General features: G+C 49.3%; 1 protein-coding gene across 1 annotated transcript; it reads right to left on the bottom strand.

The window, feature by feature from the left end:
* Window positions 1-624: 624 nt before the first annotated feature.
* On the bottom strand, window positions 625-19,715 carry ZNF778 (zinc finger protein 778). Its single transcript, XM_055099159.2, is given in 8 exon segments — window positions 625-5,529; window positions 5,531-6,382; window positions 7,445-7,521; window positions 8,281-8,364; window positions 9,877-10,003; window positions 10,920-11,011; window positions 11,863-12,018; window positions 15,100-19,715. Coding segments are annotated over 7 exon segments (1,404 nt in total). The 5' UTR covers window positions 11,888-12,018; window positions 15,100-19,715; the 3' UTR covers window positions 625-5,382.
* Between the last annotated feature and the right edge of the window lie 4,561 nt (window positions 19,716-24,276).

The raw sequence follows: 24,276 nt of genomic DNA, 5'->3' as shown, positions 1-24,276 counted from the left end.
CGCAGCGCGAGCTGAGTTGCATACGCAGAGCGACTTGAGTTGCATACGCAGAGCGAGCTGAGTTGCATACGCAGAGCGAGCTGAGTTGCATACGCAGTGCGAGCTGAGTTGCATACGCAGTGCGAGCTGAGTTGCATACGCAGTGCGAGCTGAGTTGCATACGCAGTGCGAGCTGAGTTGCATACGCAGAGCGAGCTGTTGCATACGCAGTGCGACTTGAGTTGCATATGCAGAGCGAGCTGAGTTGCATACGCAGAGCGAGCTGAGTTGCATACGCAGAGCGATCTGAGTTGCATATGCAGAGCGAGCTGAGTTGCATATGCAGTGAGTTGATTTGCATACGCAGTGCGAGTTGAGTTGCATACGCAGTGCGAGTTGATTTGCATACACGGTGTGAGTTGAGTTGCATATACAGTGTGAGGAGTTGCATATGCAGTGAGTTGATTTGCATATGCAGTGAGTTGATTTGCATATGCAGTGAGTTGATTTGTATATGCAGTGCATGTTTCCAGCAAGTTGTTTACCATCTTTAGGAATGATCTAGCCTGAGAGGGACGGTCTAGCCCCCACAGCAAGACCCCAGGATGAAAATGTACCCTAACAACAACAACAAAAAGAACATAATTAATACAATTGGTCCTTTAATATTTTACCTTATGCTGAGGAACCCTCAGACATTGGGAGTGGAGATTTTCACACAGGAGGGCATAAGTTGCCCTAAGTGACACAGAACACGTTCTGAGAGTTAGGAAGAGAAATACAGGTATCTGCCTAACCAGTACTTGCAGTCCTGCCCATAACCCAGTTTTCCATCACGCATGGTGTCTTAGTCTGTCTGTGTTGCTACATATCTGAGGCTGTGGGTAACTTAGAAAGAGGCTTATTTGGCTCATGGTTCAGCAGGCTGTGCAAGCATAGCACTGGCATCTGACCTGCTTCTGGTGAGGACTATTTGCTGTGTCAAACAGGGCAGAGAAGGTCAAGGGCAGTGAGCCAAACCAGAGGGACGGCTTGGCTTTATCACAACCATGCTCCCGGTAACTAGTGCATTCCCCTACAAACCAATCCAGCCTTGACACAGCAAGAATGAATGGTATCCAACCATTCAGGAGGGTGCCCCCATGACCCAAACCCCCACCAGGCCCCCTCCCAGCACTGCCACACTGAGGGTCAAAGCTCAACATGAGACTTGATGAGGGCAAACCAATCACATCCACATCACAGCATATGGTATTACTCAAGAAAATCACTTTGAAATGTTGGGGGTCCAGTGATAATATCCTTGAGGAGTTATAAAGGTGATAAAGGGATGAGTCTGACAATTATCAGGATGGCAGGTCTGTAGTTCTGCTGCAGGAGGGTATGAAGCAAACAGTTAGTATGTGTAAAGAAGAGGCTCTGTGTGAAGCCAAGTCAAGGGAGTAAGGAGATGAGATGGAAAGCTGCAGCGGAGGACAAGACACTGAGGAGACAGTGGCCTTCCCAGAGGCTGATAGGAGGCGGGCGCCTCCTGGCGAAACGAAACATTTTGGTATCAATTATCGAGACTTCACAGACACTACTAACTCCTACCAGATTTTCCTACAGGCAAGGGGTGCAGGGCTGTGGGTTTTGGTTGAGATTACACCAGGATTACGGGTTAGCGGACAGCAAGCTCAGCTCATCACAGAATCTCAAATATCGAATTTGTGCCTTAGGAACCCCAGTCCATGGGCATCGCTGCTGAGGAGGTTCTGAAGAAGTGCGTGAAGTCACCTCCAGTGAAGGGAGGGGGAGTCGTCGGAGGGGTAGTCATCTTAATTGAGGTCTGGGCTGGGGTGATGTCTCCACCAGCAGTGGGCATATCAGGCAGGGTGGTGTCTGGGCTACCGCCTGCTCAGGATGCTGTCACTAGGAGTCCGAGCACCAGGATGATGCAGTCCTGGCGTCACCTGTGACCCACAAGTTCTGGACTCAGGCAACTGTGAGTCAGTTCTAGCAGAGACCTGCAGGACTTATTTCAGCCAATCAGGATGTCACCTGAGACCAGTCCAGGAGCCGCTACAACCCCACAAGCTGGTTCCCGCTAATCTGATGACCTTTAGTGTCAATGCCAACAATTAAAGGTGGCAACAGATGAGCTAAATAGCCACACTCAATCCCACAAGAGAAACATGGCACAACCCACTCCTCTCCACAACAAACACGTAACATGAAGGCGCATGGCTCTGTCCATCCAGAATTTCAAACACATGACATGAAGGTGCACGGGTCTGTCCATCCAGGATTTCAAACATGTGACAGGAAGGTGCACGGGTCTGTCCATCCAGAATTTTAAACACGTAACATGAAGGTGCATGGGTCTGTCCATCCAGAATTTCAAACACGTGACATGAAGGTGGACAGGTCTGTCCATCCAGGATTTCAAACACGTAATATGAAGGTGCACGGGTCTGTCCATCCAGGATTTATTGTTCACCTCGTTGTAGATTACCTTTATACCGTGGGGATTCAACACCACAGAAACAGTCACCAAGCAGCTGCTGCCCTGATGGCCACAAAAAACATAACCCAGGATTGCTGCAGCCAGAGGACACACATTCGTGTCACTCACACGAAGTCTTGCTCTGCCGCTGTGTGTGTTTAAGGGCCTCATCCAGGAAGCGCCAGTGACAGTGCCAAGCACCACGGAACATCAGGACCAGCCGTGTCCCTGGTCTGTTTTCATGGTACACAAAGGAGCAGCACACACACAAGCAGCAGCTGCCCCAGGAGTGCCGGATTGCAGCAGCTGCCAGGACCGCTCTGCATGCTGTGAAGAGGATCTGGAGGTCAACAGGGACACTCAGGGCTCTCACCCGTCCGGCACTGCCTGAGGTACAGGAATTCCCTCCTCCCCACGTGGGGGGTGGTGGTTCTCCCTCCACGGTCATGAAACGGGGGCATCTCAGGGTACTGACCTCGCCCCTCTCCACTCTGCCTCTCCTTGCACCCTGGTGTTTTATCTGAAGGGATCAGGTATGGGAGAGGAACAAGGGCATTTTCATAAAATGTAGAGCTGTGTTATGCCCCAACATTGGCCAGTGTGGGACCCTACAGGTGGGTCATGCCTAAGAGCATGACTAACCAACCAGAGCCTACACTGCTCATACAGGATCCCATCTGGATACTTAAGACTAACCAACCAGAGCCTACACTGCTCACACAGGATCACATCTGGATCCTCAAGACTAACCAACCAGAGCCTACACTGCTCACAGAATCACATCTGGATCCTCAAGACTCACCAACCAGAGCCTACGCTGCTCACACAGGATCACATCTGGATCCTCAAGACTAACCAACCAGAGCCTACGCTGCTCACACAGGATCACATCTGGATCCTCAAGACTAACCAACCAGAGCCTACGCTGCTCACAGAATCACATCTGGATCCTCAAGACTAACCAACCAGAGCCTACGCTGCTCTCACACAGGATCACATCTGGATCCTCAAGACTAACCAACCAGAGCCTACGCTGCTCACAGAATCACATCTGGATCCTCAAGACTAACCAACCAGAGCCTACGCTGCTCTCACACAGGATCACATCTGGATCCTCGACTAACCAACCAGAGCCTACACTGCTCACAGAATCACATCTGGATCCTCAAGACTAACCAACCAGAGCCTACACTGCTCACACAAGATCACATCTGGATCCTGAAGACTAACCAACCAGAGCCTACACTACTCACAGAATCACATCTGGATCCTCAAGACTAACCAACCAGAGCCTACGCTGCTCAAAGAATCACATCTGGATCCTCAAAACTAACCAACCAGAGCCTACGCTGCTCACACAGAATCACATCTGGATCCTCAAGACTAACCAACCAGAGCCTACACTGCTCACACAGGATCACATCTGAGTCCTCAAGGCCTACTGTTAGCCAGGCTGCGACTTGGACACTGTAGCAACCAGACTGGAGGATTTCTACAGGGAACAGAGTCCTCACTCCAAGAATGATCAGTGCAGCATCATAAAGATTCAAAATACGTCTACAGAACCCCCAGAAAGACATGTCTCAAGTTAGCCCACAAGGTTTTAGAACACAGGGAAGCGACTGCTATCTTCCATACATTCACAACACTTCAAGTGTCAATCACCACGTTTACTAAAGGGTGAGGAAAGATGTAATGTAAAAAATGACTTCCCAACAATTCTCACCCTCCTAAGGTTTTTCTTCATTGTGAGATCACAAGGGATCATCAAAGTACTGAGCAGAACAGCAACAACGCTGCTGCATATCACACATCAATAGAGTTCTCTCCACTGGATACCATCCATATTCAGCAAGACCTCAGAGAACACTGAGGGCTTTCTCTGTGTCTGCTGCATAGGGCTCCAGGGTGAGTTCCTGCCTGCCGGGTTGTGATGAGATGCTGATTGCCTGGCCACATTCCTCAAGTCATGGGCATCTGGAGAACGAGAGGTCTTTCATGTCTTCAATGTGAATGAGTGTAGCTGACAGCTTCCCCACATTCTTTACATTATTAAGGTTTCTCATCAGTGTGAATTTGAGTGTGATGGTTAAGGCATGAGGAATTCTTAAAAGATTTTCCACAGTCCTTACATACAAAAAGCTGCTCTTCAGTGTAAGTTTTTAAATGTTCTTTTAGTAGATAAAACCTATTGTATGCTTTCCCACATTCCTTACATTTATAGGGTTTCTGCCCAGTGTGAATTCTTCCATGTTTACGCAGGTGAGAGGAGGCACGGAAGGCTTTCCCACACTCATTACATATATAAGGTTTCTCTCCTGTGTGAGTCCTTCTGTGTTCGATAAGGTGTGAGGAGGAAGCAAAGGCTTTCCCACACTCCTTACATATGTAGGGTTTCTCGCCGGTGTGGGTTCTTATGTGCACGATAAGGTGTGAGGATGTGGTGAAGGCCTTTCCGCATACTTTACATTCATAAGGCTTCTCTCCAGTGTGAGTTCGTATGTGCTCGGTTAGGCTCGAAGAAACAGTGAAGGTTTTCCCACAGTCCTTACATTCATAAGGTTTTATTCCAGTGTGAATCTGAATGTGCTTATTCAGGCACGAGGAATTTCTGAAGGATTTCCTGCATACCGTACATATAAAGGGCTTCTCCTCTGTGTGAGTTTTCACATGCTCATTCAGTAGATAAACCCTATTGTAGGCTTTCCCACAGTCCTTACATTCATAGGGCTTCTCCCCGGTGTGTGTCCGCATGTGTTTAGTGAGGCCTGAGCGCCCTGTGAAGGCTTTGCCACACTGCTTACATTCGTAGGGTTTCTCTCCGGTATGGATTCTCGTGTGCTCAGTCAGGCTTGAAGAAACAGTGAAGGATTTCCCACAATCTTTACATTCATACGGTTTCTCTCCAGTGTGAGTCCTTACATGCTCGGTAAGACCCGAGGATGTACAGAAGGCTTTCCCGCAGTCCTTACACGTGTATGGCTTCTCGCCCGTGTGTGTTCGTACGTGTCTAGTAAGGCCACAGCGCACAGTGAAGGCCTTCCCACAGTAGCTGCATGTATAGGGTTTTATTCCAGTGTGAATTCGAACATGATTATTAAGGCATGAGGAATTTCTAAAATATTTTCCGCAAACCACACATGCAAAGGGCTTCTCCCTCGTGTGAGTTTTTCCATGCTCATTCAGTAGATAAAACCCACCGCAGGCTTTCCCACAGTCCTTACATTCATAAGGCTTCTGTCCAGGGTCTGTTTGGACGTGTTTAGAAAGACCTGAGAGTCCAGTGAAGGCTTTTCCGCATTCTTTACATTCACAGGGTTTCTCTGCAGCATGAATTCTTACATGTTGAGTTAGGCTGGAAGCAACAGGGGAGGCTTTTCCACATTCTTCCAATTCACAGGGCTTCTCCCCAGTGTGGACTTGCACACGACCAGTAAGGTAGGCAGTGTACCTAAAGGCCTTCCCACATTCCCTACATACGTGGGGATTCCTGACGGCATGCATTTCAACAGGTGTGGCACAGCCCGTGGAGTGAGTTAGAGCTTTCCCACACGGCTTCCATTTCCATGTTCCTTCTCTGTTGTGACTTCCCGCACGTGCCTGAAGGTATGACTGATTAAGGGACACTTCCCCACAGTTGCTGCAGTCAAGAGATCTGTCCCGAGCGCATGCTTGCTGGGAAACAACATTTGGAGTAGAGCTGAAGGCTTTTCCACACTGACCCAACACGGAAAATTGCTCTCCAATTTTGAACAAGGTTTTCTGGCATGGAATAAAAAAGTCTCTTTCATAATGATTAGACACACAACTGTCTCCTGTATTTTGAGCTCTCATGTGTGTGCTGAGGCCTGAGTGTTCACTGAAAGCTTCTCCACACTGCGTGCGGTCACAGAGCTGCCCTCCATTGTGGCTTCTTGCCTGTTGGTGAAGAATGAGTGGTGGTCAGGGGGTTACTGAGGCTGATTCATAGATCTCACCCAGCTGAAGACAGAGTATGACGATGATGATTACGATTTTTGCCATTTTCATAACATGCAAGCAGCTCCTGCCCTGTAGATGTCTTTCAAGTCAAATGAGGAGCCCCACTGCAAGAATCCTGTGCCATCAGGACGGGCGCAGCAGCTCATGCCTGTAATCCCAGAACTTTGGGAGGCCGAGGCGGGCAGATCACCTGAGGTCGGGAGTTCAAGACCAGCCTGACCAACGTGGAGAAACCCCATCTCTATTAAAAATACAAAATTAACCAGGCATGGTGGCGCATGCCTGTAATCCCAGCTACTCAGGAGGCTGAGGCAGAAGAATAGCTTGAACCAGGGAGGCAGAGGTTGCGGCGAGCTGAGATTGCGCCGTTGCATTCCAGCCTGGGCAACAAGAGCAAAACTCCATGTCAAAAAAAAAGAATCGGCCAGGCACAGTGGCTCACGCCTGTAATCCCAGTACTTTGGGAGGCTGAGGTGGGAGGATCGCAAGGTCAAGAGATCGAGACCATCCTGGCCAACATGGTGAAACCCCGTCTCTAGTAAAAATACACAAATTAGCTGGGTGTGGTGGCACATGCCTCTAGTTCCAGCTACTTGGGAGGCTGAGGCAGGACAATCACTTGAATCCAGGAGGCGGAGGTTGCAGTGAGCCAAGATCGTGCCACTGCGCTCCAGCCTGGTGACGGAGTGAGACTTCATCTCAAAAAAAAAAAAACAGAATCTTGCGCCATCTGCTCTAACTTCGAAAAGTCTGTGCGCACAAAACAGCTCTGCGATCTCAAGACCTCGCCACGTGCGCTGATGTGTGTCTGAAGCACCAAGTTTCAAGACAGGATGAGGTCCTCCCAAACTCCGCACATTCAGAGTGTTCTCTACAGACAACCCCTGCCTGAGTGAATCCTGCTTCTCTAAATTCTCTCAATTTTGCTCATTTTCTATAGTGGAATTCCCAATCTTTTATGAGTGTGATAAATAAAAAAATCTCTCTTGTTAATCTTACCATCTGTGTCTCATTTGATGCTCTGAACCAAGATCCATCCTGCCGAAGTGCTGGCCCTTTGGTTTTAAGTCGCCATTCTGAAAAGAAAAAAAAATGACCTAAAAACGTTCAAACTCATTGGTATTTGTTTTCATATAAGACATGGCAGAAAAAAAAATAAAGCAAAGATAGATTTAAGGAGTTTGGCTATGTGTAAAATTTGGAATCATAGGAACTGGGAGTCATAATTTAGAAGATTTTAAAATACATTTGGTCCATAAAAAAGAAATGTGAGGTGAACAGAAACAATATTATCAATGAAAGAAAGCAGAAAAGAGCTGGACAAAGGGCTTACATTCAAAACACAAACTTGGCCAGGTGTGGCAGCACGCACCTGTAATCCCAGCTACTCAGGAGGCTGAGGCAGAAGAACTGAGTGAACCCAGGAGGCGGAGTTTGCAGTGAGCCAAGATTGTGCCACTGCACTCCAGCCTGGGCAACAGAGCAAGACTCCGTCTCAAAAAAAAAAAAAAAACCCACAAACTGAAAGAATAAAACAGCAGGTTTTTTATGAGATCACAAGAAAGGGAAAATCCAGATCAGATGGAAAATAAGGAATTACGGGAAGCTCAGGATACCCAGAGCTTTTGAGTCCAACAGCCTCATGTTCTGTGCCAGAATGCATCTTAAAACGTGCACTCAGGATCCTTCCACAGCCGCTAAACTCGACACTCAGGATCCTCCCACAGCCGCTAAACTTGACACAATCCTTCCATAGCCGCTAAACTTGACACTCAGGATCCTCCCACAGCTGCTAAACTTGACATCGACCAGGCATGCTCTTCACACTTACTCACCTTGGAGAACTGCTCTCCGCCCTGCCCTCAACTCCTCTTCCTGCTCCAGCCAATAGATCACACTGGGTTTGAACAGGTGATGTCCTGTACACAGGGAAAGAGACATTGATGGAAGAGGCTCAGGCAGGGGATGACAAACCTACCCGTGAACAGGAACTACATTTCCTTTTTTTTTTATTTTTTGAGACAGTGTCTCGCGCTGTTGCCCAGGCTGGAGTGCAGTGGTGCAATCTCGGCTCACTGCAACGTCTGCCTCCTGGGTTCAAGTGGTTCTCTTGCCTCAGCCTCCTAAGTAGCTGGGACTATAGGTGCCCGCCACCACGCCTGGCTAGTTTTTTGTATTTTTAGTAGAGATGGGGTTTCACCGTGTTGGTCAGAATGGTCTCAATCTCCTGACCTCGTGATCCGCCCACCCCGGCCTCTCAAAAGTGCTAGGATTACAGGCATGAGCCACTGCGTCCAGCGTCCCAGAGTGCTGGGATTACAGGCGTGGCCACCACACCCTGCCTCCCAGAGTGCTGGGATTACAGGCGTGGCCACCACACCCTGCCTCCCAGAGTGCTGGGATTACAGGCGTGAGCCACTGCACCCAGCCTCCCAGAGTGCTGGGATTACAGCCCTGAGCCACTGCACCCAGCCTCCCAGAGTGCTTGGATTACAGGCATGAGCCACCGCGCCCGGCCAGGAACTACGTTTGTTTTTTTTTTTGAGACGGAGTCTCGCTCTGTCACTCAGGCTGGAGTGCAGTGGCACGATCTCAGCTCACTGCAAGCTCCGCCTCTTGGGTTCAAGTGATTCTCCTGCCTCAGCCTCCCAAGTAGCTGGGACTACAGGCGCCCGCCACCATGCCCAGCTTTTTTGTATTTTTAGTAGAGATGGGGTTTCACTGTGTTAGCCAGGACAGTCTCAATCTCCTGAATTCGTGATCTGCCCGCCCCGGCCTCCCAAAGTGCTAGGATTACAGGCGTGAGCCACCATGCCCGGCCAGGAACTACATTTTTTTTTTGAGATGGAGTCTCGCTCTGTCACCCAGGCTGGAATGCAGTGGTGTGCCAGGAACTACATTTCTAAAGAATGCAGTGAAATTGTTTCAAAAGGGCTCACGGTGCAAATACTCCATCCTTCTGCGCCCCAAAGAAACTGGTTATCTCTGATTCCTGAAGCCCACATTCAGGCTTAAATATACATGTAAAAACCACAAAGACTCTTACTCAAATAGGAAATAACAGAAGTGCAAAAAGAGATCTTCATTCACTTGGGAAACTACTACCCAGTGGTTCTCAGTGTTAGAGTGAATTGGCATCATCGGGAGGGCTTGTTACAGCAGAGATGACAGGCCCACCCCCAGGAGACATTCTGATCCAATGTGTCACAGGTGAAGCCTCAGAATGCATGTTTCTAGAGGAGTGACGGTGATGCTCATGACCCCAGGACCACATTCTGGAAACGACCACACTAGCATCAAGCCCATTAGCGCAGCCGTTATATCTGTTACTTCCCATGGTACTCAGCTTTGCCGTCACCAACCCTGGAACACAGTAAGGACACATCAAGTATTGGTTCCACAGAAGTTGCAAAGGACGGTGGCAGCCTCACCTACTGAGGCCAGGTTCTCGTAGTTTTCCAGCATCACATCTCTGTAGAGGTCTCTCTGAGATGGGTCCAGTAAAGTCCATTCCTCCTGGGTGAAGTCCACAGCCACGTCGTCAAAGGTCACCGTGTCCTAAATCATCACACATGACGGTTGGAGCCTTCCAACGTGTCCATCGGTATTCACTGGAGAATGAGGAGGCGGGGCCCTACGCCTATGGGACTGTGAGGCCTCCTACTGTCTACCCCATGGCCCAGTGGTCCCGGGAACCCTTCTCTGCCCGCACACACGCCCTGTCGCGCTCCTCCAGTCACGCGCGCCCTGTCGCTCTCCTCCAGTCACGCGGCCGCAACGACACCTCTAACATGTGAGCTTCTCTCACCACGCTCACTGGGCGCTCCCCTCGCCTTATGTCCCTCTCCTGAGCACACTACAAACAAGTGATAACTCGTGATGTGGAAATAAGTTCCCAGAGAGGATACCTTCCCCTTCCTTACCATGTGTCAGAGCACTCAGCAAAGTACGAAACACGCATTTGGCACAAGGGTGAAAATAATGAGTAATGTTGTGGCCGGGTGCAGTGGCGCAAGCCTGTAATCCCAGCCCTTTGGGAGGCCAAAGCGGGTGGATCACTTGAGATCAGCAGTTCAAGACCAGCCTGGCCAACATGGCAAAACCCCGTCTCTACTAAAAATACAAAAATTAGCCAGGCATGCTGGTGGGCACTTGTAATCCCAGCTACTTGGGAGGCTGAGGCAGGAGAATTGCTTGAACCTGGGAGGCGGAGATTGCAGTGAGCCGAGATTGGGCCATTGCTCTCCAGCCTGGGCGACAAAGCGAGACTCCATCTCAAAAAAAAAAAGTAACACTGAAATACGGGGAGGATTTTCACAGTAACACCTGACCAGCCAGGCTCTTCTCCCTGGGGGCGTTCAACTAGGGACTCAGTCCTTGAGTGAGGCTGTGCAGACAAGTCTGCTCAGACAGAAACTTGTCTATCTGCTGAATACCAGTATGTTATTTTAAGAAAAATACAGTTTTGGCATACCTGGTAACAATTTATCAGCCAGCCAGCCACCATCCCTGCTGCCTGTGTCTGTTCTTCATGAAGGCAGACTGAGTCCCTAGAAACATGACCTCCTAAAAAACAAAGAAGGCAAGAAGGCATGAGAACCCAGAGCTGACCCTAATTCCATGCTCATGGACCCGGAAGTCATTCCATCCTAGCAGGAAATTATCACGTACTCCTGCACACTCAGGAAAACACACACACACAGATATACAGTGTCAGGGAATTCCCACATACACCTCCACACTCAGGAAAACACACACACAAAGCCATACAGTGCCTCAGGAAAACACACACACACACACACAGCCATACACTTCCTCAGGAAAACACACACACACACAGCCATACACTGCCTCAGGAACACACACACACACACAGTCATACAGAGCGAGGGAACTCCCACGTAATCTTGCACACTCAGGAAAACACACACACAGCCATACAGTGCCTCAGGAAAACACACACACACAGCCATAAACTGCCTCAGGAAAATACACACACACACACACACACACACACACACACACAGCCATACATTGCCTCAGGAAAACACACACAGACACACACACAGCCATACAGTGCCAGGGTAGTCCATCTCGCTTGGTGACACAAAATGTTTGTGAGCTATGCTGCCCGTCAAGAAATGGTAAAAGGCTCCTATTGCAGATATGGAATGGTACGCCTTGAGGAACGTGACTCTTCATTTGCCCGTGGTGAGAAAACTCATGAAGGAGTTTACACATCATCCCTCCCCAAAGCACACACCCTGGGGCTGACTTACAGGTCAGCGTTCTCTGGCTCACTCCAGCAGCTGCAATAGGAACCCGGAGCGTGACTACTCAGGCCCCGTCCATGGGACTCACACTGTGTATCAGGACCTAGAGCAGAGGCTCTGAGAAGGAGCCCCACCAGGACTTACCGTGGGCCAGGTCAGGGGCTGCCATCCTGGGAGGCTGACGGAAGCGTCTGGATGCTCCTTTCCTGAAGCCAAGGCCACTGCAGGGCAGCTTGTGAATCTATGTGGAAGGTGCAGTCTCCATTCCTCCTGACCCACGGATGGTTGGATCCCTATTTCCTAGCAATCATGATGAAGAAGCATTACTTCCCAGTTATCAAACCTCACGCATTAGCTTGTTTCTGCAGATGACATATGTGAAAGCCACTATATCCACTTTACTCTCTTGAGGACTAGTAATATCCACGTCACCTACTGAAGAGCAGCATATAGGTCAGAAGACACAGCAGAAGCCTTATTTAATTATCAGAACAGCCATTCACAGATTTCACCTGTGTTTATACCTAAAACAGCCTGGATTCAGATAACATGAACTGGTCCACATCATCCACTTAGGAAGTGGTGAACCACGACGGTTAGCTGGTACAGGTTCGACCATCTTGTCACAGGTTTTGTTTGCTTTTGAGATGGAGTCTCGCTGTCACCCAGGCTGCAGTGCAGTGGTGCGATCTCGGCTCACTGCAACCTCTGCCTCCCAGGTTCAAGCAATTCTTCCGCCTCAGCCTCCCAAGTAGCTGGGACTACAGGCGCGTGCCACCACACCCAGCTAATTTTTTTGTATTTTTAGTAGAGGTGGGGTTTCACCATGTTAGCCAGGATGGTCTTGATCTCCTGACCTCGTGATCCGCCCACCTCGGCCTCCCAAAGTGCTGGGATTACAGGCGTGAGCCACCGTGCCCTGCCCCGGTCTCGTCAGTTTGTACTCCTGAGTCTGCCGTCACTCCCCAGCAGGACAAAGGTAGGTCTAGAGTTGTACTTTCTTATTCTACCGATGAGGTGACTAAAACAGTAAAGTTTCACATGTCAGAAAAACATGTCCATTCTCCTTGTATAAACTGTACTTACTACTAGGTGTCTGAAACAGGGCGGGGGCGAGGTCTTTGGGCTAAAAGACCCACAAATGTGTTGAGTTTGTCACCTGCACAGGCTCTTTTCCCTCCTTCAAAAAGGGATGTAATATTCAGTTCTCCACCTTAACATCATCCCCAGACGACCTGACCCTCAGACTGCACTCATACACTATGTTGACATGAGGCTGGTTGCATACAGTGAACAGGAAATGAACACATTTTAGATACCTTCATATGAAATATACACAACAGAGAGCTTGTGATTCAGGGGCCATAGTTTCTACGAGTTCAGTAGCCTGGATTACATAAAGACATCCCCTCCAATATGCACCTCCAAGTTACTGCACCTCATGACACCTATAACCAAAAAAGAGGCACAACACTCTGCAGATCTTTTAATTTTAGGGGCAACGTATATAACAGCGTTAACGCTCTACACAGTGGCCTGTAAGGCTGCCAGTGCCAAGTGTGGATCACTGCACGTTCAGGGTGCAGGACAAGCTTCTGAGGCACTTGGTGGAAAGGACCCAGCAGACCCACTGACACAGCGTCCATGGTAAACAGGATGCCGCTGGATGCCTCTGGCAAGCACTGATAAGACTCAGAGCACAACCCTCTGGGATTTCAGAGTAAATCTACACCCTCTAAACGGTCGTCTATGCAGCTGACCACTTACCTTTTCAGAAATAGGCTGGGGCTTGGAACCAGGACAGAGTAGAGAAGGAACAGCTAACATGGGACATGAGGTGACTAAGGCTGAACTCAGCCGTCTGAGACCTCGTGGACCCAAAGGCATAAGGTGCTTACTATCCGCCCTTTGCCAGCCTCTCCTCTGAATTCAATTACAAGTTCATAGGAAGCAGCAAGAAATGGAGGAATATTTAAACGTATCACGAGAAAACAATACCAAAGTCAATATGATAGAGAAACCACAGGGGTTGTTCTAGGTGAAAAGACATAAACGATGGGAACAGATAAACCTTGAAGGGCTCTTAGTCCCCAAAATACCCAACAGCGCAATGTTGGAAAAATGTTGAGAATCCTAGATATTACACAAAGTAGACAGTGGATGACCTCCTTCTTCTTCTTATTTTTTGAGACGGAGTTTTGCTCTTGTTGCCCAGGCTGGAGTGCAATGGCACGATCTTGGCTCACCGCAACCTCTGCCACCCAGGTTCAAGCGATTCTCCTGCCTCAGCCTCCCGACTAGCTGGGATTACAGGCATGCGCCACCATGCAAGGCTAATTTTGTACTTTTAGTAGAGACGGGATTTCTCCATGTTAGTCAGGCTGGTCTTGAACTCCCGACCTCAGATGATCCACCCGCCTCGGCCTCCCAAAGTGCTAGAATTACAGGCGTGAGCCACTGTGCCCAGCGGACCTTATTATTTTTAATTATTATTATTATTTTTTTTTGAGACGGAGTCTCGCTCTGTGGACCAGGCTGGAGTGCAGTGGCGCCATCTCGGCTCACTGCAAGCTCCGCCTCCCGGGTTCACGCCATTCTCCTGCCTCAGCCTCCAGAGTAGCTGGACTACAGGAGCCGCCACCACGCCCGGCTAATTTTTTGTATTTTTAGTAGAGACGGGGTTTCACCGTGTTAGCCAGGATGGTGTCGGTCTCCTGACCTCGTGATCCACCCGCCTCGGCCTCCCAGAGTGCTGGGATGACAGGCGTGAGCCACCCCGCCCGGCCTATTTTTAATTTTCTTAGATGAAATACTAATATTGTGGTTTCAGTAGGATAATGTCCTTATCCTTAATAGACGCTTTACCAAGTATTTAAAGGTTAAGTATCATGTGTGCAGTTTATTTTCAACTTACTTACACTCAAATAATAGTTCACCATAAGGTTTATTGGGGGAGAGAGAAAACATGGCCCAAAGCTAAAAAGGAGTAAAACGATTGCAGTGGATATTCCTTGTAGCAGATGTTCATATTTTTATTAGATTCAGATTTTCTAAAGCAAAACGTGAGAAAAAATACAGTTAGTCGAAACACACTGTTCACCGTGGATTCGATTACTCCAAGACCAGCGGGATAACGGCCGCATCCCTCCTCCCCCGAGGGCCGGGCCTGGAAGTCCCGGCGGCGAGGGACGCGCGCTCCCGCTGGCCCCCACGGGCTAACTTTCACAGCGAGCTGCACGCCCGGGGCGCTCAGGGGTCTACCTTACGCTTCGGTCCCAACACAATGTGCCAGAAACAAATAAAAAACGTCAAAGCCGAAGCCAGATTCTCACAGAAACACGCCCTGTTCAAAGTGAAGGAAGCAGAGGGCCCCTCTCTCACCAGCTCCGCGGAATGGAAGCGCTGCCCGGGTCCACCGCGAGCGGCGGCGACTTTCCCTTCTGGAAGCGGTGCCGGGGGCGCAAGGCGCGAGGCAGGCGGGCGGGCGACCACTCCCGGACCAGCTTCCCCGCGGACAGCCCGAGGACACGCGCGGAACTCGCCGGCGCCAGCACGCACCGCCGCAAGAACCGGATCAGCTGTAAGACAGGCGGAGGCGGGGCCGGCGCCGGAAGAGGTGCCGGCGCGTCTTTGGCGTCACTTCCGCCTCCAGCCTCCGGGCGGAAGCTTTGGTCTACGGTGCGGAGAGGTAGTAGTTTCTTCCGCGAGGGTGCGGGAGGGCCCCGGGGCGCCCTTGGGAACCGGGCTGGAGGCAGAGACAGGCCCGGAGGACCAGGCGGACGTAAGGATCAGGCCTCTGGACGCAACTGCGGAGCCGGAACAGACCAGGAGGGCGAGGTTGGGCGGGTACAGCCAGGAAGTGCTCGTCGCGAGCGCGGCCCGCGATTCGGCCACAGCGAGAAGCCCGCGGGTGTCGGGAGTGCTCGGTCTTCTCTCGATCTCTGCAGGGAGTCACTGGCCCCGTTCCTTTTTATCTGTCTGAACATCACGCCGAACTCTTAACAGTTGATTCCACTGCATTTTCAATGTATTTTTTTTTCTGTAAATGTTCATCTATTTTTCGCTTCAAATATGCGTTTCTGTTATTTTTCTAATGTACCGTAGGGGCCAAGACCTCCTATACTACGTTGCAAAATAGCACTGATACCAGGGGTTCTCCCAAGGTTCATTCAGAAATGTCACATGATTCCAGTAACAATACGAAAAGGTTTTTTTTTTTGGAACCAGGCATACTGATCCTGGAGTTCACATGGAGGAACAAATGTCTCATAACGAAGACGACGCGGACAAACAAAAGCGCAATGCCCGACAGATACGAAAACAGCCTCTGTCATTAAAACTGTGTGCTACTGACACATGAACAGGAAACAAATGGAATATCCAGACATCAACCCAGTAACATGGAAATTTGGTACATAAACATAATTTCAGAGCGGTGGAACAAATATGCAGTTTATAATGAAAGGTGCTAAGACAAATGGTTAGCCGTCTGAGAAATGATGAAATTAATTCTGGACCTCACAGGGATAAACTCCAAACGGGTCAGGAGTCTAAATGTGAAAAACAAAACAAAACCACATGTCAAGTGTTCACGTGAGTTCGTGGCTGATTAAGAAACAAGATGTGCCCAGGAGGTGGCAGTGGCGCACAAGCTGTGACAGGTTGGAGGGTGAGGGAGTCTCACGCACCATGAGATTATCCACAGGCTTCGAATTGGGGGTCACTACTCAGAAAAGAGAAAAAAATGGGCGTGGGAGGGGGGGCGCGCAGAGAACTCCCAGAGAAGAAGGAGATCAGACAGGGGGAGGGCTGATGTGACTAGATCACCTTTCTCAGCAGCCTGACAGGTGTCTGAGTCACAAAGCTCTGAAGGGCAGCAACGGCTTGCAGTCTTTAGAGCCCTCGGATTTATCTTATCTATGGCTAGCAGAGATTGGACACAATTTCACGAAGTATACAAAGCAACCACATGCTAAATGATTCAACACTATGCGTGTTTGGGATGTGTTTTATTTATTATTTATTAATTTTGAGACGGAGTCTCCCTCTATCGTCCAGGCTGGAGTGCAGTGGCACGATCTTGGCTCACTGCAACCTCCGCCTCCCAGGTTCCAGCTATTCTCCTGCCTCAGCCTCCCAAGTAGCTGGGATTACAGGTGCCCACCTTGTAATTTTTAGTAGAGATGGGGTTTCACCATGTTGGCCAGGCTGGTCTCAAACTTCTGACCTCAGGTGATCCGCCCGCCTCGGCCTCCCAAAGTGCTGGGATTACAGACGTGAGCCACTGCAGCCACCGTGCCTGGCCTTGGGATATATATTTTTTTAATTTTGTTTTGTTTTTTTGAGACGGAGTCTTGCTCTATGTCGACCAGGCTGGAGTGCAGGGGTGCAGTCTCGGCTCACCGCAACCTCTGCCTCCCAGGTTCAAGCGATTCTCCTGCCTCAGCCTCCAGAGTAGCTGGGATTACAGGCACGTGCCACCAAGCCCAGCTAATTTTTGTATTTTTAGTAGAGATGGGGTTTCACCATGTTAGCCAGGATGGTATCTATCTCTTGACCTCGTAATCCTCCTGCCTCAGCCTCCTAGACTGCTGAGATTGCAGGCGTGAGCCACCGCACGGATATGTTTTAAGTAACTGAATGTATTAAAAGTTGACTTTGGCACCAGCAGGCTATTGTGAATAATGTTGCTATGACCATCGTGTGCAAAAATATCCTGGACCCTTCCTTGTTCTCAGCACTTTTGGATACATATGCAGAAGTGGAATGGCCGGGTCACATGATAATTCTGTCTGATGTTTTCAGAAACCACTGTCCTGTTTTCCAGAGCTGCTGCACCATTTTGTATTCCCATGAGCAGGCGCACAAGGTTCCAACTTTACCACATCCAGCCAACAGTTACCTCCTATTTAATGGCTAAGAGCCATCACCACCGGGGTAACGTGATCTCACTGTGGCTTTTGTTTTCATTTCCCTAACGTTTAGTTATGTTGATCATCTTTTCATGTTCTTATTGGCCATCTGTTATCTTCTTTATTACAAGTCCTTTTTTGAATTAAATTGGTTTTGTTGTTATTCTTGAGTTATAGGAGTTCTTAATAAACTGAATATTAATCCTTAATCAAACACATGAGTTGCAAGTATTTCCTCCCATTCTGTGGGTTTCCTTTTCACTCTCATGATTGTCCTTGGATGCACAAAATTTGTAATATTGATGTAGTCCAATTCATCTAGTTTTCTTCAGTTGCCTGTGTGGGTGATTTCATAACCAAGAAATCATTTCCAATTCCAGTGCCATGAAGTTTTTTCTCTATGTTTTCTTCTAAGAGTTTTATACATTAGCACTTACATTTAGGTTTTTGATTCATTTTGAATTAATTTTTATATGTGGTATAAAGTAATGGTCCAGCTCCACTGTTCTGCATGTAGATATCCAGTTTTCTCCAGCACCATTTCTCCCCCAGGCTCTATTGAGGTACAACTGACAGATTTAAAAAAATCATATATACTTAAGATGTGCAATGTGATGATTTGATATATGCACACACTGTGAAATGACCATGATGAAACAGATCCATCCCCTCACCTAGGCACCTTCTTTTGAGTGTGTGGTGAAAATAGTTAAGATCTACTATCTTAGCAAATTCCAATCATCATACAGTACAGTATTATTAACTAAAATCTCCATGCTATACATTACATCCCAGATCTTACTCATCCTTTAACTTAAAGTTTGTACGATTTGACCAACATCTCCCCATTCCTTCCACCAACCCCATCCTCTGGCACCCAACATTGTACTCTCTGCTTCTAGGAGTTCAGCTTGTTTGGATTCCATGTGAGGTTACATAGGATTTCCTTTCTTTTTTTTTTTAAAAAAAGGCTAAATAATAATCTTGTGTGTATGTGTGTGTGTGTGTGTGTGTCATAGTTTGGTTTTGTTTCTAGAGATAAGATCTCACTCTGTTGCTCAGGCTGGAGAGAGTGCAATGGCACAGTCATGGCTCACTGCAGCCTTGAACTCCTGGGCTCAATCATCCTCCTGCCTCAGGATCCTGAGTAGCTGGGACTACAGGCATGCACCACCACACCTGGCTTTCTTTTTCAAGATTAGTTTAGCTAACTGAACTCCACTGAGATTCCATATGTGCGTTTTATTTCTTTTTTGTTGTTGTTGTTTTTTGAGACAGAATCTCGCTGTTGCCCAGGCTGGAGTGCAGTGGCACAATCTCGGCTCACTGCAAGCTCCGCCTCCCAGGTTCACGCCATTCTCCTGCCTCAGCCTCCCGAGTAGCTGGGACTACAGGCGCCCACCACCATGCCCGGCTAATTTTTTTGTATCTTTAGTAGATACGGGGTTTCACTGTGTTAGCCAGGATGGTCTCGATCTCCTGACCTCATGATCTGCCCGTCTCGGCCTCCCAAAGTACTGGGATTATAGGCGTGAGCCACTGCGCCCGGCCCTCATTTTTTTAATTTATGTTTTTTGAGATGGAGTCTCACTCGGTTGCCCAGGCTGGAGTGCAGTGGCGCCACCTTGGCTCACTACGACGTCCACCTCCCAAGTTCAAGCAATTGTCCTGCCTCAGCCATGCAAGTAGCTCAGATTACAAGCGTGTGATACCATGCCTGGCTAACTTTTGTATTATTAGTAGAGACAGGGTTTCGCCATGTTGGCCAGGCTGTACTCCTGACCTCAAGTGATCCTCCTGCCTTGGCCTCCCGAAGGGCTGGGGTGTAGGAGTGAGCCGCCGCACGCTGCCTGTGCGTGGTATTTTAAAGCTAATTTTGGAAGTACTTTAACCTCACTTCTGTCATATTCTGCTGGTCACAGAGACCAACCCTACTATGATGTGAGAGGACTACACAGAGGTATAAATCTCAGGAAGCAGGAATCACTAGGGCACATCATCCTCCTGGAACAGAGAAGAATTTGGCAACATCCAACAAAACTACAGGTGCAATCCAGCAATCCTACTTCTCAACATTTTCCCTGAAGGCAAATCTCTTAACAATTCAAAAATGCCTTAGATGACCAATTGCAGTCAAGCAGTCAGGTAGCTAAGCGTAGCATGGTGCCTCCAGCAGTGGAGTGCTACGCAGCTATGGAGATGAAGGTCTCTATGAGCTCCTATGGAGTGATTTCCAAGATACACTATTAAGTGAAAATGTAAACTGCAAAAACAGTAGCTACAGTAGGAAACCTTTTCTTTGGAAAAATAGACTGGGCGCAGTGGCTCATGCCTGTAATCTCAGCACTTTGGGAGGCTGAGGTAGGCACGAATCATTTGAGGTCAGGAGTTCGAGACCAGCTTGGCCAACACGGTGAAACCCCGTCTCTACCAAAAAATGCAAAAATTAGCTAGCCATGGTGGTGGGCACCTGTAATCCCAGCTACTCAGGAGGCTGAGGCAGGAGAATCGCTTGAACCTGGGGGGTGGGGGTTGCAGTGAGCCGAGATCACGCCACTGCACTCCAGACTGGGCGACAGAAGGAGACTACATCTCAAAAAAATAATAAAAGGAAAATAGACAATAAAATATACATGTATATTTATCTCTTCATGTTGAATACAAGGAAATACAGATAAGATTATTCAGAAAATAATAACCCACAGGTTGAGAAGGATGGTAGGATGAGAACAAGGTGGAAAGGAAGGGGACAGGGAAGGCTATCTAAAGATGACATTCTGTTCAGTTCTGATCTCCAAACCGAGTTATTTCTTTACATTCTTAATGTTAAAAAATCAACATAGGGCTGAGCGCGGTGGCTCATGCCTGGATTCCCAGCACTTTGGGAGGCCAAGGCGGGAGGATCACTTGAGGCCAGGAATTCAAGACCAGCCTGACGAACGTGGTATAACCCTGTCTCTACTAACAATACAAAAAAGCCAGGCGCAGTGGCTCACGCCTGTAATCCCAGCACTTTGGGAGGCCGAGGCAGGCGGATCACGAGGTCAGGAGATAGAGACCATCCTGGCTAACACGGTGAAACCCCGTCTCTACTAAAAATACAAAAAATTAGCCGGACGTGGTGGCGGGCGCCTGTAGTCCCAGCTACTCGGGAGGCTGAGGCAGGAGAATGGCGTGAACCCGGGAGGCGGAGCTTGCAGTGAGCCGAGATCAAACCACTGCACTCCAGCCTGGTCCACAGAGCGAGACTCCGTCTCCAAAAAAAACAAAAAACAAAAAACAAAAAAAATTAGCTGGGCATGGTGGTGGGCCTCTGTGATATCAGCTACTCAGGAGGCTGAGACAGGAGAATTCCCTGAACCTGAGAGGTTCTGGCTCACACTCCCTCACCCTGCTCCCCTCCCCTCCAGCTCTCTCTGCCCGACTCTTCCCTCATGGGACCTAGGGACAGAGGACTAACCTTTCCACTCCTGGACTCCACCCTGCCCACGGTCTGTAGGTAATAAATCTTTGAACGTGTTTCCTATTGCAGCAGTTGAATTTGCGCCTTCCACCGGAAGGGCCAGGGGGTGCCCAGTCTGCGTTTTCCTGGAGACCCGGGGCAGCAGGGGGGATACAAGGGCGGGCTCCCAGTGCCAGAGCCATGGTCAGGCAGGCACAAGCTGGACACAGGTCAGACAAGAGCCACGGGGCATCTGTCAGCATGAGCAAATTCCCAATGGGATGGACCCCAGATCGCAGGTTGGACAATGAGGCATTGGGCCTTCCACTGTGTAAAAGCTGCGTCCCGTCACAGGTGCATGGCAAACGCCATGTCCAGCCCCTTTGTTTCCCATGAGCAGAGGGCTGCCAGCTGCCTGTCACTGGAACCCAGTTTAGCTGAGGGCTCTCAAGACAGGGTGGAGGGAGTCCTTGGAGGCTCTGCTGATACTCAGCATAACAGAGTGACATATGGCAGCCTGGCCCCAAACTGCAGCTTGTGTGTGAGTCACAACCACAGTGAAGGGCCTCAGTAATGCGTTCCAGGTGAGGGCAAGCGAGTATACTTCGCTCATCTCTCCCGCTGAATACAACACCAAACCTGGACAGAATGTATGGAAAAGGTCACTGAAGACTGAGAAGTAAACAGCAGCAAGGAGAACTGGGAAAATACCAAATTTTGAAGCTCTGCCAAGATGATGCAGGGCAGGTGAGCCCCAAATTCAGGCTTGGCCCAGGAGAGTTCTTGGCTTCACCCAGGAAAGAATGTAAGGGTGAGCCTGGGGCAGGAGAAGGCAGGGTTACAGAGGCAGCCATGTATGGAAAGTGGCTGCTCCTTGCAAAGCACGGCTACCCCACAGGCAATGCATGCAGAGTAACTGTACATGGGCTATTGACAGCTGTATTTATTCATTTTTTTGAGACAGTCTTGCTCTGTCGCCCAGGCTGGAATGCAGTGGTATGATCTTGGCTCACTGTAACCTCCGCCTCCTGGGTTGAAGTGATTCCCCTGTGTCAGCCTCCTGAGCAGCTGGGATTACAGGTGCCCACCACCACGCCTGGCTAATTTTTGTATTTATAGTAGAAATGGGGTTTTGCCATGTTGCTTGAGCTGGTCTTGAGCTCCTGACCTCAAGTGACCCACACGCCTCAGCCTCCCAAAGTGCTAGGATTATAGGTGTGAGCCACCGCACCTGGCCAGCAGTTGTATTTACACCCACTTTTAATTATATGCAAATTAAGGGACTTTTTAGAACTTTCTAGAGTTTCTGGAGTTTCCAGAACCATGCAAGGTCACTTTCGGTCATCGCCGTGGCATGTGGCCATGGTACTTGATCTTCTTTGGGTGTGTGGTCTTATTTCTTTCGTTCATTTGTTTAGTTTATGGGTGCCCTTTTATTTATCAGCCAATCTGATAGCATGCTAGACATAACACACATCACATAAGCAAAGCAACCTAAACAAGAGAGCTGGATCCAAGTTATTTACAAAATTGGGACCTCTCTACCTGGCTAAACTTTGTTTGATCTAATGGGTGTGGAATACAGGGTGAGGCAGGGAAGGGGATCTCAGAGCAGCAAATAAGGAAGGGCGGGGATGATCCTGGCTCACCCAATATTGGCAGAACACACAGCAGGTACACTTACCTGTCCACAGGAGCCAAAATGGCACTGCCCGGTCTCCCTCAGGTCTCCCTGGTTTGGAGGGGTTCAGCCATTAGGAGGGGAGCAGCGTGTGGTTCTGCAACCAGCCGACCAGAGCAGTGGGTCTCACACGAGGTGGTGCTGTCGCCACTTGCCTGTCCCCTCGGCTCCACCACCTGTCAGGAAAGACGATGGCCCCTGAAAGAGCCTGTGGCTAGTGTCACAGGTCTGCAGTGTCACAGCGTTCCACTGTCCCAGCCGTGATATTTGCAGCTTTGATGGCCATGGCACTGGTCACTGTCTTTCACTGACCTGCCACCTTGCGTCATTTGCTGCCCTGCCAATCACCGCCTCTCTGCCTCTCACTGTCTTCTCTTCATCCCTTTGTGGCCGCCAAGGTGATGTAGGGCAGGTGAGCCCCAAAATTGCAGCTTGGCCCAGGAGGGTCCTTGACTTCACCCCGGAAAGTATGCGAGGGCGAGCCAGCGGTGGAAGAGGCGGCTTTACTGAGCAGCCATGCACAGAGTGGCTGCTCCCTGCACAGAGAGTGGCTGCTGCCTGCACAGAGAGTGGCTGCTCCTTGCAGAGCAAGTCCAATCAACAGGCAGAGCACCCAGAGCAGCCACGTGGAGGCTGCTGGCAGCTGTATTTACCCATATTTAATGACACACAAATTAAAGAGGTTATTGGCCAGGCGTGGTGGCTCATGCCTGTAATCCCAGCACTTTGGGAGGCCAAGGAGGGCGGATCACGAGGTCAGGAGATCGAGACCATCCTGGCTAACACAGTGAGACCCCCGTCTCTAGTACAAAATACAAAAAATTAGCCCGGCGTGGTGGCAGGCGCCTGTAGTCCCAGCTACTCGGGAGGCTGAGGCAGGAGAATGGCGTGAACCCGGGAGGCAGAGCTTGCAGTGAGCTGAGATAGTGCCACCACACTCCAGCCTGGCGACAGAGCGAGACTCCATCTCAAAAATAAATAAATAAATAAATAAATAAATAATAAGTAACCTCTTTATTTTATTTTTTGAGACCAAGTCTCGCACTGTTGCCCAGTTTGGAGTGTACTGGCGTGATCTTGGCTCACTGCAGCCTCCGCCTCCCAGGTTCAAGAGATTTGCTTGCCTGGGTGTTCGGTGGCTCACGCCTGTAATCCCAGTACTTCAGGAGGCCGAGGTGGGCAGATCACAAGGTCAGGAGTTCAAGACCAGCCTGGCCAAGATGGTAAAACCCCATCTCTACTAAAAATACGAAAATTAGCTGGGCGTGGTGGAGCACGCCTGTAATCCCAGCTACTTGGGAGGCTGAGGCAAGAGAATCACTTGAACCCAGGAGGTAGAGGTTACAGTGAGCCGAGATCACGCCACTGCACTCCAGCCTGGGTGACAGAGCGAGACTCCATCTCAAGACAAAACAAAAAAAAACAAAAACAGAAATATCTCAAATCAACTTAAACAACCAGAAAGGAACAACCTAAACCCAAAGCTAGTAGAAATAAGAAAATAATAAAAGATTAGAACAAAA

This window comes from Pan paniscus, chromosome 18 (assembly GCF_029289425.2).
Source record: "Pan paniscus chromosome 18, NHGRI_mPanPan1-v2.0_pri, whole genome shotgun sequence".
NCBI lineage: Eukaryota > Metazoa > Chordata > Mammalia > Primates > Hominidae > Pan > Pan paniscus.
The sequence above is the reverse complement of the archived record's forward strand: the minus strand, read 5'-3'. Positions and strand labels throughout refer to the sequence as shown.